Source organism: Pogona vitticeps, chromosome 1, assembly GCF_051106095.1.
Source record: "Pogona vitticeps strain Pit_001003342236 chromosome 1, PviZW2.1, whole genome shotgun sequence".
Classification (NCBI taxonomy): Eukaryota; Metazoa; Chordata; class Lepidosauria; order Squamata; family Agamidae; genus Pogona; species Pogona vitticeps.
Genome location: NC_135783.1, coordinates 201,294,319 through 201,308,293, shown reverse-complemented (window position 1 = coordinate 201,308,293; position 13,975 = coordinate 201,294,319). Strand labels below are relative to the sequence as shown.

The 13,975-nt window shown below is 40.3% G+C and overlaps 1 protein-coding gene across 8 annotated transcripts in view; it reads right to left on the bottom strand.

Moving 5' to 3' along the window:
* OLA1 (Obg like ATPase 1) overlaps positions 1 to 13,975 on the bottom strand; it is a 120,955-nt gene that overhangs the window by 52,018 nt on the left and 54,962 nt on the right. For all 8 annotated transcript variants that reach the window (XM_078394128.1, XM_078394124.1, XM_078394139.1 and 5 more), the window contains one exon: positions 5,570 to 5,745. In XM_078394128.1, the coding sequence (XP_078250254.1) occupies positions 5,570 to 5,745 (176 nt within the window). The remainder of the gene's footprint in view (positions 1 to 5,569; positions 5,746 to 13,975) is intronic.

Below are 13,975 nucleotides of genomic sequence, written 5' to 3'. Positions count from 1 at the left end.
TTACAACCACACCCCAGCTGTTCTTTATTCTGCCCCCTCCCAGCATCTATAGTACAGATCACATGGTCATCTTCTGGGATCCTATAGCGCTGGGTAATTCTACATGAGGGGAGTTGCTGTTGGAATTTGTGTGTACTGAATGTATACTTAAAGGTCCATTATAAAATCTAGGAAATTCCATTCCTTAAAAAAAAGAAAACCAGACACACACACCTCTGCTTTATGAATGTAGGATGTTGTGCTTTTCTATCCACAATTCAAAACCCCAAGAAATGCCCCAATATTGCTGTGCAATTATCAAGCCCACATTACCAACAGGAGAAAGGATGCCAAACTTCACATGCCAAAGGCAGCCTGAATGTTGACAACACCAATGAATGGTCTTTTTGAAAAACAGCCCTGATAATTGCTGTTTTTTTCAACAAGGAGCCAGCTTCTGGGATTTCCATCTGCTTGCTGTCTCTTTTTAAATTGTAGTTATTACAAAAGGGTATCCTATAGATCAGTGGCTCTCAAACTGGGGTCCCCACATGTTCTTGGACTGCAATTCCCAGAAGCCTTCACCACTTGCTGTACTGGCCAGGACTTCTGGGAGTTGCCATCCAAGGACATCTGGGGACCCAAGTTTGAGAATCACTGCTATAGATCATATCTTGACTTGGTGTCATTAACATTCAGGTTGCCTTTTGCTACATAAAGCTTGGCACCCTTTTTCCTGCTGGTGTTTTGAATTGTGGATAGAGAAGCCTAATATCCCCCGTTCATAAACCAGAGTTTTTAAAAAAGAATTGAATACATTTATGTTGGCATACGCACTATAGCGCAACTCAAAGTGGCAAATAGTTGCTAATTAAGAAGTATTTGATTGAATTCCTAGTTGTGTGCCAAGTCACTGAATGAGTGCACTAACAGGTACTGTATTCAACTGGACTTACTCTGCAGCAGTCATTCACTGCTCTAGGTTCTACCACTGCATTTACAGACACATAAATATTCTGCTGAATTCTGGCCAATGGTCTTATTTAATCAAATAGTAAAGCTTTAATAAACTTAGGTCCCATTTTTTTAGATAAGGGTGGCATGCAAATCCAGTCAAGTAAGTGAATAAATATCCAAGGCTGTGAACATCCATCCACTTACCATACTACCTTTAGCATGGGGTTTTTAGAGGAATAATCTCTTTCAAACGATCAGATTTTGAGGAACGGCCTGCAGGAAAGACAGAACCCAGTTCTCCTGGCATTTATGATTCTCGGATACAGGCACAACCTGTCTCAGTCAGACTTCACAAATGAAGTGTGGTAAGTTCAAGTAATAAAAGGCAATCACCAGCGCTCCCCAAGCACCCTGACATTTTAAGCACAAGGAGTTGTTAGAGGTGGGACCAGGAGGGAAGCAGTTGCTATTTAAAATGTTAATGCTTTTTTTTTCACATCAGAATTTTTTTTCAACAGCTGTGGTTCTTAAGAGTGTAAAATTATAGAGCATTCTGGATTTTGAAAAGTGTTTTAAGTCTAATTGTGGCTAACATTTTTTTTTAAAATCTCCAGGCAAGCTGGTAACTTTCCGAGACATATTTGCAATGGAATTCTCAGGTGATGATTACATCCAGGTTATAACAACTGACCTCAAAGTTTTTAACTTTCCTAGTGTGTAAACTGCAATTGAAGGACACACAATCACTTTTGTCATGCTACTTATCAAAAACAATTAATGAAGAAGTTCTACATTAAAATATCTTTTCACCTTCACAGAAATCAATTTCAGCACAATAACATTTCGTTGTTTACTGTTTACGGTTCTATCTTTTCAGTTCTCAAGTAAGGAGGATACAGTCGTGCCATATTTTTGTCCTTCCGTTCTTGGATCAAACATTCCTGAAGCCTGTGAAATATTATACAGTATTATTTATGGTAGCTGGATGGGCTGTCCTGACCTGGCTTATAGGAAATGTGCTTCCACAACATGTCGCCTCATATGCTACACTGGATTCTTTATCTCTATTCTTACAGGGCTGAAAATTAAAGGTGAAAAAGCCCTTGACGTAGGAGAAGAAATAACTGCAAGAGACTGAGAGAGAAATCCCTCAAAGAGCATGTGCCCAAGTACAGTGGTGCTGCGCACAATGAGGTTAATCCGTTCCGAATTAACCCTCGCTGTGTGAAAACATCGCTGTACGGATCAAAAAACGCCATTGGAACGCATTAAACTTAGTTTAATGCGTTCCAATAGCAGCTTTACTCACCATACAGCGATGTTTCTCTGATGGCCGGCAGCCATTTTCGCACCCTCCCCTCGTTTAACGAGGGCGTGAAAACGCTGCACATGGCCATTTTGGGGCTTCCGGAGGCCATTTTGAAGCCGCCTAACAGCTGATCAGCGGGTCGCAAAGCGAAGGTCGGTAAGCGAACCGCTTACCGACCTTCGCTCTGCGATTTTGAGCCATAGGTGTGCGATTGCATTTGCGATCGCTAGAACAGCCCCATTGTGTGGATTCGTCGTTCTATGGTGCACTCGTTGTGTGAGGCACCACTGTACAACCATCACATAAACTTCGTAAGGGGGTTGTCCTGTCTCCTGAGACAGTGGTTTTCAACCTTTCATATCTTACCTCCCACCAATCGCTCTTTGAACAACCCAACTTCCATCATGACGCAAACAACACATTTGCATGTTCACAGGTAACCTCCTATCATTGTTATCCTTTATAGTAAGTTTGGGGCAAAGGATTAGGAGAAACACTCAACATCCATGATGACCACTAGCTGTGACCAAAACATGAAAGGTGGATTATCTAGCACAGGGCGATTGTTGAGACAACATGTCATATCTGCAAGAGGACATAAGAGACTGAGGAAAAGTGAATTCTTTCTCGTTTTTCAGAACACCCTGCATTCAACTTAGAATACTTCTGTCACCAATCAGTAATCCATCATCTTAAAATGGTGCTTCTGGAGCAGAAGGATCAGCCAACAGGGCATTGTTATTGTCCAGGGCAGACCTGGGCAAAGTGCGGCCCGAGGGCCACATACGGCCCGCGAGCCGCTCCTGTCCGGCCCGCCGGTCGTCACTCCTGTCCGGTGTTCAAGCACTTGTTCAAGCCCAAGACAGACTGGATTTTTCTCACTGAACAAGTTGAACATCAAAACCATTTATAGCTTTTTGTCTAAAGTTGATCAGTTGCTTATCTTTAACATACCGCAAAAAACCTCTTTAGTATTTGTGAAGATTAACAGGTTTAAAATAAAAACAATCATAACATCACTGTTTCATTTTATTTTTACGTAAAGTTGGTTCAGTCCCCAAACACAGTTCAGATTTTTCATGTGGTCCCCCTATAGAAATTAATCGCCCACCCCTGGTCCAGGGTGTGCAGAAATGTGTTCATAGTCCTCACATTTTTCAGTGAAAAAATTGTTGGCCCCTTACACATCTCCGAGGATCACTGTGGCATTTTTACATGTGCTTCGTACATTACTGCCAAAAATCAGAGTATATATAATGCAAGCAAGGGCTCAGTTGATGGTACTATGGATTCTGATCATGAATTGGGCAATTTCTGCCTGTCATATCAGATGCAATACACGTACAGTACAAGGTTAACAAAAGACATTTGAGGCTAAAAATTATTGTTCAGGAGGGCTCTTCCTTTCCCTCCTGAACAATAATTTTCAGGAGTACCTCCCCAAAATATATTCCTAAATGTTAGGAATCCACTCAAAAGGTATGTACGGCAACAGGGACACTGTCCAATATAATTTCAATTCCATACTATTAATTTCATACTAATAACTTCAAATAATCCTCAAAGTAACTTTCAAGGGGGTGTAGGGGGGTGCTGGACAAAGAACTTCTACATTCCAAAATTCTCTATATAGCATTTTTAGTATAATTTGAAACTGGAACACAAGTATATAATCACAGAAGAATCAAACTTGAGAGTTAACAATAACCACAAAACGATGCAAGAAAGAACATACGTTAAGTGCCTTTGCAAAATAAAGAGCAGAGACTAGAACAGTTGTGGTTCCTACTAAAAGTACACAACCAGGGGGACCAAACTCTGAAAAAAAAAAAGCACTTATACAACATTTTCAAACAGTACTCTGAATTTGGCTATCATCTAATGCTTTAATTGTTAGGGGGAAAATACATAAGTCGGCATTCTATTCAAAGGTTTAAAAGGAACTGATTTGCTACCTACTACTTTGGATCAACAGTAAATTATTATCATTATTGCCAATTGTAAAAATAACTTGTTCCACTGCTCATAATTAACCCATTAGCATTACCATTATGGTACAGCTACTGGACAATACATGAAAATATTTGTCAGTTCCCTCAAATGGTCAATTCCGTTACAAACCAAATTTGGACTTAACATATGGTACTCCTTCTTTGCCAATTCAAACAAACCAAGTCACCTTGCCTGCTCATGCATTACAAACCCTGTCAAAACCACAGATCCTTTTGGTCTCTGCCATGCTTGTTACATGTTCTCTCCCTCATGCACCTACTCTCACCCCTTCTTTCTTTCTTTCTTTCTTTCTTTCTTTCTTTCTTTCTTTCTTTCTTTCTTTCTTTCTTTCTTTCTTTCTTTCTCTCTTTCTTTCTTTCTTTCTTTCTTTCTCTCCCTCACCTTCTTCCTTCCTTCCTTCCTTCCTTCCTTTCTTTCTCTCTCACTCTATCTCCACTCACAAGAGACAGCATGCATGGAGTGAAGGAAGCATAGAAGCCCGAAGCAGTATATACTCTAGTCCAAGGAAGAGTATGCATGTTTGGATGTCCTTGCCCACAATCTTCCCACTGCTGCTTTTCTCCCTCCTTAGGGTCATACAGTATAAAGAAAGGCAGTGAACCACATTTTTGATCCTTCCCCTTCCTCTCCTTCTGCTCAGGCCACCTCCCCCACACACACCAATATTACCTAACAAACAGAGTTTCATTTTCCTTCCATTTAAAAGTAGTAAATTGCAGGCACAACCATTATAGGCAGAAAAAAAACATCTTCATCCAACTTGTTACAGAAGAACTTTCATTCCAAAAGTAATTTGTTAAAAACAGGTTACCTCCTAGCTGTGACCATATTCAACATTTACCACCTGGAGCTACCCCTGTGGCAGCTGTGTGTAATCACATGAAGGTACACAACCACAAACCACATGCAACAAGCTTCAAACTGACAGAGAAGATTCTGCAAATGAAGCTTCATACACATAATTATGAGATAGGCCACTGGCCACAGACATGCAGAGTTATACAGAGTTATACATGACAACGCATATTGTCGTTTTGCCCACTGTATTTTCTATATTCATTATTCTGGTGTGTGTTTTTTAATCTGCTCTACAGCAATAACTTTTTAAATATATAAAACAGAAATAACTAATTTACCACAGTACAGTATGCAGTTACGTAATAATTTAAGTGTAGAAATTTGAGGTGAAATTAGCTCATTTTTTCCCCAAGAAAATAAAACTGGCAGCTGATAAATATCATGCTAACCTTGTTTAAAATGAATCTTACATTGGAAACAATATTTTAAAATTGGGAAGGTATTCTTACTTACATATTCAGGTTTTAATTTCTTGTCACCTCCTCGTACAGCCACCTTTTCTAGTTTGTCTATAATGGGCATGATCATTTCCTCATCTTTTAGCCTAAGTTCTTCATGTATGATTTCAATGTCACGAACTGGCTCAACGCTTCCTTCAACATGCGTGATATCATCATCATCAAACGATCCTTTGAGGGAAGCAAAATTCAGATGTTAGACAGCATTCTTAGCAAAAATAAAAAAAATAAAAAAACCCACCTCCATATACAGTATTCCCCATGGTATCCAATATCATCAAAATTGATATAGCAAGCAGTTGAAACAATCTATTACACCCAAGCATAACAGCTTAACATAGCTTAACTGCGAACATTTTACTGTAAGTGCTTTTCCAAACAACAAATCCATCAAAAGTTATCTTTTTTTAGTATCAGGGACAATATAATTTCACTGTCTTAGAAGTGACCAGATAAAAGTATCTTTGTATATCACTTCATTAAAAATGGTTTAGAATAATATAGGAACATTTTAAGCTACTCATTAGATCCTGTAAATATTAAAATCACAAGTGTATGTTAAAGAATGGTGAAGTTCTATACTATAGTAATGTGTTTCCGAGGGAAACATGATTTTAAAAGGGGGGGGAGGGAAATCATCTGGCAGACCTCTTCTCGGCTTCAAACTACTTTATCACTATGGTTCTGACGGTGATTAGATAATGAACCACTCAGACACACAATTTACACAGCAGCTAATTTCATCGGTCTGATTTGAGGGTATGGTTTTTAGGGAGCCATCAAAGAAGCAGATGAAGGTGCATTTGTCATATATGAGTGACAACCATTCACACGATCTCAACAAAATGGTGCTGGCCCTTATTAGAAACACATGCTATTATCACATATTTAAAGTGCAGCTGAAGCCATAATTTCAAATTGCCAACGGGAAACATAAGGGTAAACAACCAGATATTACTGAAGCATGTGTACTGACTTTATGCCCCTCTGAAGACATAATGTGGCAATATAATTCAACTGAGATACTCTTGAGGTATCAATAAAGAATACCACGAAAACAAAAATTAAACATATTTCTTAACAGAAAACTATAATTTAAAATTTAGACCTATTCATGAATAATGCATGGTGTAAATTTTAGGTTTATTTTAACAAGAGAATAAATCCCACAAATGCCAATAATAATGCTTTAAAAAAGATAGGTTTAGAGTGAATACTAACATTTTGTTAATATCTGGCTAAAAGGTTAATAGTTTACTGCTTGTTATCTTGATTTTCAGATCTGACTCTCGTTATCCATTTCTTTAATCTAGCTATATTTAGATAAATTCTAAATATGCAAAGGATGGCTACTGGTTACAGTTAGTTGTACAATAACTAGGTTATATGAAGACGGAACAAAAAAATCTAGCATGCCTTTCTAAACAGATAAGCAATGAATTTCAGGCTAATCTATGCATAGCCTTTTCCCCTCATGTGAGAAAAGTCATTGTGCAGACTCTGACACATATAATCTACAGAACAGATCCCCATATAGTCTGTGTTAAGCAACCAGGAAATACTGATGGAACCTATCCATCAATATAACCGAATCAAAAATGAAAGATTCATGCAAACATTTTAGTGTACAGTTCAATCCAAATGGTAAAAGGAAGGCTGCTGGCTCTCAAGCTGCCTTTTGAAGTTATAACTCGCTCCATCACTACCATCCTTGCGGTCTCTGGTCACACTGCTGTTGGCTTCTTCCCTCGCCTAGCTCCATTCAACAGTCTCATTGATCAGGGATCTTGCAGATGTTAAAAGAGATAATCAAGACATTGTTTTCTAAAACGCTAGTTGGAATTCACATAACCAAACCTCTGCCACTCCTCCATTGTGTTAGAAAAATACCTGCAGCACTTAAAATATGAAACAAAACCTGAACATTTGTCTCAGTTGAAATACAGATCGGAAACCGGGCTGCCCCCTTCAGGGAGTTAAGAATAATAACTCTAGGGAGATACATGGGTGTTCCATGGCCATGTCTTGATTCTTGCCATGGCCAAGACGTTTGGGAAATAAAGAATGCCCAAACTGCCAACTTCAGCCTTGAATTACTAAACCAATTCTACCTTGAAAGCAGTATCAAGAGGCATTCTGCATCAGATTAAAGACCAACCAACTAATCTAGGATTTTGTTTCCCCAGCAGCTAACTAGAAAGGAGTAGACCAGCACTCCCTCACTCTTGCTCTCCAGCAACTCACATTCAGAGGCACAGACCACACATAGATATCACGAACCTACCTCAAAGACGGTGGCTCCCCCATTTGAGCCTTTTTAGCCCTCAAGACCTTCAGGAAGTCTTCCTCTCGGTCCCATTGCCAGCACAAGCACAGCTGATTGGGACACAAGACAAGACCTTCTCTGTGGCTGCTCCCAGGTTGTGAAAGGCTCTCTCTTGGGGGATTAGGTTGCCCCCCCCTAACCCCTCTGCCAACAGCTGAAGACGTGCCTGTTTAGGCAGGTTTTTTAATAACCATAACTGAGCCCCTGAATGCTAGTTCTTAGCTGTGTACGTTTATTTTTAAAGTTTTAAATGTTTTAATCATATTTTAATTAGTATTACAGTTTGATTACTTTTTACGTGTCATTTACTGAGTTTTTAGTTTTACTTGTTTAAAGTTGTAATCCGCCTTGGGTCCCCTCGTGAGGTGGAAAGGCAGCCTACTAATAATTCTAAATTAAAAATGCATATATAACTAGACAGAATGAATAACAGTCATTGATCATCCTTTTACTCCTGTTTCAAAGCTCATCAAAAAGATAGCCATCATTTTTTGTGGTAGCAAATCCTACTATTTCTGTCATGAATCTTTCACCACTCAGCTTCACCAAATGACCTCAGGCTCTAAGTATAATTAGAGAAGGAGAAAAGTATCACTCTATTCTCTTTTACTAGACAATGATTAACTCTTGAGCACCTCTAAAATGTTCTCCCATCTCTCTCTCTCTCTCTCTCTCTCTCTCTCTCTTTTAAGCTGCAAAAGGAGGAACTGTTCTGGTTCCTGGATCCTTTGCACTGCCCTTTTCTCTAAACCTGTTCAAGTTCTACAATACCATTTGGGAGCGGTGGTGGCCAGAAATTTACACAGTGCTCCTGATGTGACGACTGTGTAGATCTGTATAAAGGCAGGATGATATCTGGAATTCTGTTCTCAATTACTTCTCCAGTTATCCACAGCATGGAGTTTGCTTCCACTACTGACCCACTGCCAGCCATCACATACAGTACTGACTTGACATTTTCATAGAATTACTCATTACAACATGAAAATTCCTTTCTTGGTCAGGTCCCTTCAATATACACATGAAGCAGGCGTGTTTTACCCTGATGTACACAGCCTTATAGGATACCCAATGTGGACAAAGTGACAGATTAGGACATAGAGGCCTGGGTTTGAATCCTCACTTGGCCATGGAAGCTCACTGGGAGCATGGAACTGGTAAAATAACTCCTAAATAGCTCACTTACCTTGAAAACCCTACTAGGATTGCTGTAAGTTGGTTGCAACTTGAAGGCACATAACACAACAACAAAACTTTATACTTTCTTACAGTGAATCACATGTTTATTCTGATGCCCATTGCTCAGTAGAAAAATATTTTTTTCTAGCTCTCCTGCACTCCTTTTTTTATAAGTGTACTATAAAATTTCAGGTCAGCAGAAGCCCAACCTGTTCACTGTTTTGGAGTTACAAATTCCAAAAACAATTTAAAACTAAGGATTTCTGTGTTTTCATTCAGAACCATTCATCAGGTAGAAAGACAAGTGGTCAAAATAAAATAAAATGCAGAGCATTAATTCAAATCCTGAGCATCAAGGAACTTGTCTTATATACCAAAAGGCACTTTAAGTCTACTTTTCTCAAAAATATTATTCAGTTGAACCCAACGCTCTCTGTAATGTTTGGCTCTGATGGCTCCACTCCGGCTGCAACCAGAACCAAAGGGGGGGGGAACACTGACTGTGAGTATGCGCGCCTGACACAACACTGTGCAACTACGCAGCTCAGAGATAATGTTGGTTGCACCAAACAGCAAATCACTTTGCTTTTGAAATGTCACTCTTTCTCCAACCTGTGACACGGCATGGGAATTCACTATTCTGAAGCCATGTGACCACGCGGTATGTCGCACTAGAACTGCCCTTCCATACCTTAAAGACAGGCAGGTACCATGCTACTTCATAATCTGCTCTGGGTGTTTTGAAATTAATTTGGCAAGTGGCATAGATGGCTGATAGCTGAGGAAAATGACAACAGTGGTGATCTTGGCCATAGGAAACTAGCTGGGGTGGAGGTGGGGTTCAATCCTAGTCAAACGAGTTTTTGACTCCAATGAAGATGGGAACCTCAACAGCAGAATAAACAGGTTATTGAGTAGGAGCTCACAGGATTCAAAGAAAGGAATAACTATTACTACCCGTAGTTGCAACACCGGCATAACTGCATACATATACAAACACAAACCCACCAATCTCTGATCCTCTATTCTTTACTAGCCTTTCTACTCTTGAATAACTTTCAGGCTCAAATGTAAAGCTTCTCACTGCTCATCTGTAATAATTCTTCCATTAAGTAAACGGGACTTCGAACTGTGTACACTTGTTGTTCTCTCCGAAATCTTATTCTTTTGTTTCTCAGTATCATAACAAGTTTTTATTTGATTTATTCTTATAATCTTGAACTCAAACCCAAACTGTGTAATGCTTGAATGGTCAAAACTTGACATTGTGTTGTTTATGAGGTGAGCAAGGAAGTTGCCTCATGTGTTGACAAATGTATCCACCGGTAACCAGTCACTGTGTAGGGGTACAACTCAGACACTGAGAATTAGTGATGTTTGCAGATCTTCCTTGGCAATGCTCGTACAAGTTGTCCCGCCAAGGAAGGCCGGAAGAACATCCACCAGTATTTGTGCCTTCTCAGTGATGGCACCAACCCTTTGGAATGGGCTCCTGGTGGAGCTGTGCCTTGGCTTCCTGCCTGCCTTTAAGAAGCTGCTTAAAAAAAGATTAAAAAGTTTTCACTGGCATTCTTTAGAGACTTGCACATTTTGCCCTATCATCAGACTATTCCTGCTGCCCTAGGTGTGTTTGTTTTATGCTGTTTTATTGATTACGCTGTTCGTATTTTTTATTATTTCATATAGTTTCATTTATAATTGCACTTAATTTATCTGTTGTCAACTGCCCAGAGTAGTGCTTCACACCAAACGGGCAGTATAAAAGTGAAATGAATGAATGAATGAATCAACAAGAATCTGCTGCAACCACTGCCATACATTTCGTAAAATTCAGTGACAAGACAGACAGATAGTACCGCCCATCCCAGGATGAAGTGAAGGAAGTACCTGGGGGGGAGAGAGATGGTGATGTCCAAATATACGTATATCCTTTAAGTTCAGAGTGGACGACTGGTCTCTTTGGGAGAGTAGGGAACAATACAGTGCTAAAATCAGTACATGGTATTTTCTTATGGTGAAGAACCTGTTCAAGTCCTTCAGATCAAGAATGGGACATAAGCCCTTGTCTTTCTTTGGGATAAAGAAATATCAAGAATAAGAAACATTTGGTAGAGCTTCTTGAGAAACCATCTCTATAGCACTTTCGGAAATAAGAGAGACAACGGTTTGGCAGTGCACAGATATGCCACTGGTGGAAAGGTACTGAATTGAGGTCTGAGAGCTTTCAGTGCTGATTTTTGTACTAAGGCTCAATGACCAAGCACGTCTGCATAGTGTAATGATGGTGGTGGGTGTTTTAACATCACAGTCTGCTAAGTGACAGGCTGCCATGCTTTGTCAGACATCCAGACGGTGTATCTTGGCATGGAAAGCATAAGCTGATTGGTGGACATCTTTGGTAACTTATCTAATATGCGAGTGACACATTCCTAGAGGAACTGGTGATATGCAAGTTCAAGAGTAAACTGTTCTAAAGAAGAGGACTGCAACAAACTACAATTTGGGCAACTGGAACCCAACTTCCACCTTTCTTTGTCAACAGGTGTCATACAGGTCTTCGTCTCATGCCTTCCCCAGTACAACTTCAACAATGATTGACATGCAAGGGGAATAATGGAATCACATTATAAAATGTGATGCAGGTTTTCTGTTTTTCTGGAGGTGTCAGTGACATGTGATGAGCTACACCAGGATTGTCATTGGCATAAGCTGATCTGCACAAACTCGGATGTCATGGGTGGGAAGAGGAGTTTCTGATCTCCCACCAGCACATCCAAGGAAAAGCTAGACTCCCAGGTGGTTGAGTGAGAAGAGTTGCAGCCAACACTAGTACTAGAATGGACAGCTGATTCAGAGTCATCAGAATCATGAAGGGAGGATGTGCTCTCAATGTGCATCTTGAAAGATGTAGTGGCAGAGTGGGAATTATTTGGGCTGGAGTGGTGCCTGTGATACAGAGAGGGCAGCATACTGTAAATGGCTGTCTCAATGCAGCCAATGTTTCCAGGATGACTGTCAGGGCTGGCATCATCAGAGGAAGTGCAGGGTCAGTGAGCGTGCAGGTGGCCAAGAAACTATAGATAAGAAAAATCAATGTTGATTAAACAGACATGGCTGAGCAGACAGATAGGACATTCCAGATAAGGTATCAGGAGCCAGTAGTCATCTTTGAGCTTAAAGACATGGGAGCCAAGAAGATACCAGTGACTGGAGATAAGGCAGACATGGCTGTACCTGTTATGTGTCTCAATGGGTCTGCTGTTATCAATATGAGCCATCCCAGACCTAGTGCAATAGGTTTCAATATCTGTAATGTGATTATATTCTTGTGTAGTTTGAAGCTAGGGAGCCCACTTGGTGCCAGTGATGTCTTGATGTCAACTGAGGCTTAGGCTGAGAGTGGCGGCAGATCAGGGAACAGGAGCAGGAGCAGGGATGAGTGGCAGAACTAGATAATTAGGCGGGATAATCATGTATAGTGATGAGACTTCTCTCTAGAGAGGTACCAAGACATTGATCTCAACAAACATGACAATATGACGATCACTGGTGAGAGCAGCGGATTGCTACTGAGACATGGGCCACTGTCTATTGCAACTGGAAGATCAGTGCTGTTTAATTTTGGATTGAAGATATAGCCTCTGTCTCTAAAAAGAAGCAGGAATGGCCTCTGAAGGCATTAGATGCCTTCAGAAGTCCACCTTCCAAATAAGAGACAAGAAACTGTTGGATGTGACTGTTCCCTGCTGGGCTTGTTTCAATACAAGAACAAGGGCATGGGAAAGTTGAGAAAACAGCAGAAGTGGCTAAGATCTCCAGGCACAAAATTGGAAGAGTAGCCCACAAAGATAGCTTTTGAGAGATTCTTGGCATTGGCAAAAATCCTAAGGGATAGCCAAGTTGGACTTTGATTTTTATTTTTATTTTAACCACACTTATGACTCTTCCTTTTAGGAACAAGGGAATGTGAATCCTGCCTCTTATGGAAAGTTTTATGCAACTCAAGGTTGGAGTTGGACACAGACACCTCCAAAGTTGAAGATATTGTGGCAATATCAAAAAGGCAATATTCTCTGTCAACACTGATGGCTTTGAGAGTATGACCGATGGCAAGAATGGCAGCAACACTAAGTTGGACAAAGGCTGAGGGTGCTCCGTTGGTGGGAACAGACTAAAAGTACAGAAGGTGGTCAGGCATATTATACTTCTTCAGAGTCCCCCAGAGCCAGTTTCTCAGCTCAATGCACAAAGTCTGATATTCTTGTTCTGAAGGGACAGCTTGGAGAGATACTGACAAGGGCAACACTCTTCTACAATATGATCCTCTACCAAACAAAAAAAAGTTCTGTTACAAGTGTCTGTCTGGGGGATCTTGCTGCAGCACTGAACACACTTCTTAAAGAAAGCCTTAGAATCCCCGAATCTCTAAGAGGATGGGGAAAAAAACTGAACTCACAATGTCCAAGTCAAACCATGGAAGCGATAGTAGGGAAAAAAAGAGAGAGAACAAAATAAGAAATTCAGCTAAAAGCTAAGAAAGTCCAGCACGCTGCAAAGGCTGCAGCAGATGAAAAGGAACAGAGAAGGCGGAAGTTCCACATAGTCATGCACACAACTTCATGGGCGGAGCTCTTGCTCAAACTAGAATACTCAGCGCTAACAGTTTTCAAACATTGCAGGCATCATAAGACTCATGTTGTGAGTAAAAAAGATCACAGAGAAGAATCCACAAAACATCTGCTATGGCACACTACTAACTACAATGCTGCTTCAGCCAAAGAGATGTCTATTTTACAATTTTTTATAGAGGCGCACGCAGGTAACCCAATAGCTAGTCTACAAGTATCTTGCAGTGGGGACAGCTGTTCTCACAGATCAAGCAAGGTCCAAAAGGAA